The 5,652-nt window shown below is 49.6% G+C and overlaps 1 protein-coding gene across 1 annotated transcript in view; it reads left to right on the top strand.

Moving 5' to 3' along the window:
- The window catches only part of LOC106594559 (barrier-to-autointegration factor), a 3,306-nt gene extending 2,906 nt beyond the window's left edge, over window positions 1–400 (top strand). The window contains exon 3 of the mRNA XM_014185925.3: window positions 1–400. This exon is cut by the window's left edge and continues 1 nt beyond it. Coding sequence (XP_014041400.1) covers window positions 1–147 — 147 coding nt within the window. The 3' untranslated portion in view covers window positions 148–400.
- The last annotated feature ends 5,252 nt before the right edge of the window (window positions 401–5,652 follow it).

Genomic DNA, 5,652 nt, shown 5'->3' with positions numbered 1-5,652 from the left:
GCTGACCAGATGTTGGGTGATTACCTGAAGAGAGGTCGGGACCAAGGCCAGTTCCAAGACAATTTGAAGAATACCACCGGGGCCAACGCCAAGCACCAGAGAGACGCCTACAATGGAATGAAAGAGTGGACCGACAACAATATGTAGAGGAGAGCAGACAGTCACCTTCTCTCCTCTTTGTTGTCTATCCTCCTTTCTGTCTTTCCTCTCTCTCTCTCTCTCTCTTTCTCTCTCTCCTTTCTCTTTCTCTTCTCTCTCTTTTATATTCCTGACAAGGCCTTTAGTCATAGTATAAGTATGACAATTTCACTTTCTTCAACTAAGACCCCTGCTTGTACCCAGGTTAAAATATTTACTTTTCATGTATTCTCTTGCGGAATAAATCTGGAATGAAATTGTTTTCCGTCTTTGTCCTGGTGTATTCTCAAGAGACAACATATAGATGTCCCTGGTGGAGAAACAATCTTAGACTTTTATCTTCAAATCAAAAATTCTATTTTGATATTGTTACAGGTATTATAAATACTATACTTTTGATACTTTGAGTTATACAGTTTACAGAGATTTTTTTTTTTCCTGGAAGAAGAATAATGCAATAACGCTTCTACATTGCTTCACATTCACCTTAGAGCATTAAACACTTGGGGTGGTTTCCATCCCTCTGTGTGTTTCCTTCACCTAGAAAGAAACTGAAGGAAACAGAATGTGAGAAGAGAAAAAAACTCACACTCTTTCTTTCCGTCTTGAAACACAATCTACAGACATCAGAGACGTGAGTGGTCATAACTTCGCACACATACACACACACACCTTCCTTCCCCCTGCCATAGACTTACGCAGTAAATTATGACAACTTCAGGAGGACATCCTTCAACCTATCCGAGCTCTTGCAGCATGAACTGACATGATGTCCATCCAATCAATGGATCAGAGAATTAATAGAGTACTGAAAGCATAAGGTACAGCTAACTAGCACTGTAGGTGTATAAAATGTGGTTAGTAGTTGATTCAAAGAGAGAGAAAGACAATAGCTGAAAAGTTTTGAACAAATATATTTCTTAAAAAATGAAGGAGAAGCAAAAGAAAGAGAGGGAGAGAGAGCTAGCTCTATTTCATATATTTTTTTCTTCTTCTCACTTTTACTTACTTAGCTAGCTAGCTAGTTTAGCCTACTCAAACACTCGGCTCAAACAGAGAGGGATGCTATGCTAGCTAGCTAGCTAGTTTAGCCTACTCAAACACTCGGCTCAAACAGAGAGGGATGCTATGCTAGCTAGCTAGCTAGTTTAGCCTACTCAAACACTCGGCTCAAACAGAGAGGGATGCTATGCTAGCTATTGCTATCCAACACTGGAACTCTTCCAAGTCAAGTTAAGCTTTTGTTTTATAAAATTGTTATTAAAACATTTTTTTTTTTTAAATTAGGAGATAGATCAGCTTTAATATTGTTCAATAGAAACTCTTGTTAGAAAAAAAACAAAAATGCGATTAATGACAATTTTAAAAGTTTCTATGAAAATGTAGATAAATCAGAATCAAACAACCTTCTCAGACTCAACAACTCTGAAGTAATTATCAGCTCACCCCCCCAAAAAAAATTACACAAATATTAAAAAACAAAGATCACAAAAATAAAAAATGTATTTACATTTTCTCTTTGTAGCTCGTGACTGTCAATACGATATTATAATGAATGACTGTTGATGCCGAAAAATCGTCTTGAATGGCCTTTTCTATTCTAAACTTTGTAAGCTTTAAACTTTTCAGCTGAAATAATAAATGTAATACAAATATTGTGTAAATATCCTAAAGCAAAAACATACACAAATAATACAATATCTGATGACATAATACAATATCTGATGACATAATACAATTGCTGATGATGCTTTAGAAAAGGACACAAGATAGGATATCCTGTCTCTCCCCTACTGTCTCTCCCCTACTGTCTCTCCCCTACTGTCTCTCCACTACTGTCTCTCCCCTCCTGTCCCTCCCCTCCTGTCTCTCCCCTACTGTCTCTCCCCTACTGTCTCTCCACTACTGTCTCTCCCCTACTGTCTCTCCCCTACTGTCTCTCCCCTCCTGTCTCTCCCCTCCTGTCCCTCCCCTCCTGTCTCTCCCCTACTGTCTCTCCCCTACTGTCTCTCCACTACTGTCTCTCCCCTACTGTCTCTCCCCTCCTGTCTCTCCCCTCCTGTCTCTCCCTTACTGTCTCTCCACTACTGTCTCTCCACTACTGTCTCTCTGTCTCTCCCCTACTGTCTCTCCCCTACTGTCTCTCCCCTACTGTCTCTCCCCTACTGTCTCTCTGTCTCTCCCCTACTGTCTCTCCCCTACTGTCTCTCCCCTACTGTCTCTCTGCTACTGTCTCTCCACTACTGTCTCTCTGTCTCTCCACTACTGTCTCTCCCCTACTGTCTCTCCACTACTGTCTCTCCCCTCCTGTCTCTCCCCTCCTGTCTCTCCCCTCCTGTCTCTCCACTACTGTCTCTCCCCTACTGTCTCTCCCCTACTGTCTCTCCACTACTGTCTCTCCCCTCCTGTCTCTCCCCTCCTGTCTCTCCACTACTGACTCTCCCCTACTGTCTCTCCCCTACTGTCTCTCCCCTACTGTCTCTCCCCTACTGTCTCTCCCCTACTGTCGCTCCCCTACTGTCTCTCCACTACTGTCTCTCCCCTCCTGTCTCTCCACTACTGTCTCTCCCCTACTGTCTCTCCCCTACTGTCTCTCCCCTACTGTCTCTCCCTACTGTCTCTCACTACTGTCTCTCCCCTCCTGTCTCTCTGTCGCTCCCCTACTGTCTCTCCACTACTGTCTCTCCCCTACTGTCTCTCCACTACTGTCTCTCCCCTCCTGTCTCTCCACTACTGTCTCTCCCCTCCTGTCTCTCCACTACTGTCTCTCCCCTACTGTCTCTCCCCTACTGTCTCTCCCCTACTGTCTCTCCCCTCCTGTCTCTCCACTACTGTCTCTCCCCTACTGTCTCTCCCCTACTGTCTCTCCCCTCCTGTCTCTCCCCTCCTGTCTCTCCCCTACTGTCTCTCCCCTACTGTCTCTCCCCTACTGTCTCTCCCCTCCTGTCTCTCCCCTACTGTCTCTCCACTACTGTCTCTCCCCTCCTGTCTCTCCCCTCCTGTCTCTCCCCTCCTGTCTCTCCACTACTGTCTCTCCCCTACTGTCTCTCCCCTACTGTCTCTCCCCTACTGTCTCTCCACTACTGTCTCTCCCCTCCTGTCTCTCCCCTACTGTCTCTCCACTACTGTCTCTCCCCTCCTGTCTCTCCCCTTCTGTCTCTCCCCTTCTGTCTCTCCCCTACTGTCTCTCCCCTCCTGTCTCTCCCTTACTGTCTCTCCCCTACTGTTCCTGTCTCTCCACTACTGTCTCTCTGTCTCTCCCCTACTGTCTCTCCCCTACTGTCTCTCCCCTACTGTCTCTCCCCTACTGTCTCTCCCCTCCTGTCTCTCCCCTACTGTCTCTCCCCTACTGTTCCTGTCTCTCCTCTACTGTCTCTCCCCTACTGTCTCTCCCCTACTGTTCCTGTCTCTCCCCTACTGTCTCTCCCCTACTGTCTCTCCCCTCCTGTCTCTCCCCTTCTGTCTCTCCCCTACTGTTCCTGTCTCTCCACTACTGTCTCTCTGTCTCTCCCCTACTGTTCCTGTCTCTCCCCTACTGTCTCTCCACTACTGTCTCTCCCCTACTGTCTCTCCCCTACTGTCTCTCCCCTACTGTTCCTGTCTCTCCCCTCCTGTCTCTCCCCTACTGTCTCTCCCCTACTGTCTCTCCCCTACTGTCTCTCCCCTTCTGTCTCTCCCCTACTGTCTCTCCCCTCCTGTCTCTCCCCTACTGTCTCTCCCCTACTGTTCCTGTTTCTCCACTACTGTCTCTCTGTCTCTCCCCTACTGTCTCTCCCCTACTGTCTCTCCCCTACTGTCTCTCCCCTCCTGTCTCTCCCCTACTGTCTCTCCCCTACTGTTCCTGTCTCTCCTCTACTGTCTCTCCCCTACTGTCTCTCCTCTACTGTCTCTCCCCTACTGTCTCTCCCCTACTGTTCCTGTCTCTCCCCTACTGTCTCTCCACTACTGTCTCTCCCCTCCTGTCTCTCCACTACTGTCTCTCCCCTCCTGTCTCTCCACTACTGTCTCTCCCCTACTGTCTCTCCCCTCCTGTCTCTCCCCTACTGTCTCTCCCCTACTGTCTCTCCCCTACTGTCTCTCCCGTCCTGTCTCTCCCCTACTGTCTCTCCACTACTGTCTCTCCCCTCCTGTCTCTCCCCTCCTGTCTCTCCCCTCCTGTCTCTCCACTACTGTCTCTCCCCTACTGTCTCTCCCCTACTGTCTCTCCCCTCCTGTCTCTCCCCTACTGTCTCTCCACTACTGTCTCTCCCCTCCTGTCTCTCCCCTCCTGTTCCTGTCTCTCCTCTACTGTCTCTCCCCTACTGTCTCTCCCCTACTGTCTCTCCCCTACTGTTCCTGTCTCTCCACTACTGTCTCTCTGTCTCTCCCCTACTGTCTCTCCCCTACTGTTCCTGTCTCTCCACTACTGTCTCTCTGTCTCTCCCCTACTGTCTCTCCCCTACTGTCTCTCCCCTACTGTCTCTCCCCTACTGTCTCTCCCCTACTGTTCCTGTCTCTCCTCTACTGTCTCTCCCCTACTGTCTCTCCCCTACTGTCTCTCCCCTACTGTTCCTGTCTCTCCTCTACTGTCTCTCCCCTACTGTTCCTGTCTCTCCCCTACTGTCTCTCCACTACTGTCTCTCCCCTACTGTCTCTCCCCTACTGTCTCTCCCCTACTGTTCCTGTCTCTCCCCTACTGTCTCTCCACTACTGTCTCTCCCCTACTGTCTCTCCCCTACTGTCTCTCCCCTCCTGTCTCTCCCCTTCTGTCTCTCCCCTACTGTCTCTCCCCTCCTGTCTCTCCCTTACTGTCTCTCCCTTACTGTCTCTCCCCTACTGTTCCTGTCTCTCCACTACTGTCTCTCTGTCTCTCCCCTACTGTCTCTCCCCTACTGTCTCTCCCCTACTGTCTCTCCCCTCCTGTCTCTCCCCTACTGTCTCTCCCCTACTGTTCCTGTCTCTCCTCTACTGTCTCTCCCCTACTGTCTCTCCTCTACTGTCTCTCCCCTACTGTCTCTCCCCTACGGTTCCTGTCTCTCCCCTACTGTCTCTCCACTACTGTCTCTCCCCTCCTGTCTCTCCCCTACTGTCTCTCCCCTACTGTCTCTCCCCTCCTGTCTCTCCCCTACTGTCTCTCCACTACTGTCTCTCCCCTCCTGTCTCTCCACTACTGTCTCTCCCCTACTGTCTCTCCACTACTGTCTCTCCACTACTGTCTCTCTCCTACTGTCTCTCCACTACTGTCTCTCCACTACTGTCTCTCTGTCTCTCCCCTACTGTCTCTCCCCTACTGTCTCTCCCCTCCTGTCTCTCCCCTACTGTCTCTCCACTACTGTCTCTCCACTACTGTCTCTCTGTCTCTCCCCTACTGTCTCTCCCCTCCTGTCTCTCCCCTACTGTCTCTCCCCTACTGTCTCTCCCCTACTGTCTCTCCCCTCCTGTCTCTCCCCTACTGTCTCTCCCCTACAGTCTCTCCACTACTGTCTCTCCCCTCCTGTCTCTCCCCTACTGTCTCTCCCCTACTGTCTCTCCACT

Source organism: Salmo salar, chromosome 11, assembly GCF_965601325.2.
Source record: "Salmo salar chromosome 11, fSalSal1, whole genome shotgun sequence".
Classification (NCBI taxonomy): Eukaryota; Metazoa; Chordata; class Actinopteri; order Salmoniformes; family Salmonidae; genus Salmo; species Salmo salar.
This window is presented reverse-complemented; position numbering and strand designations above follow the sequence as displayed.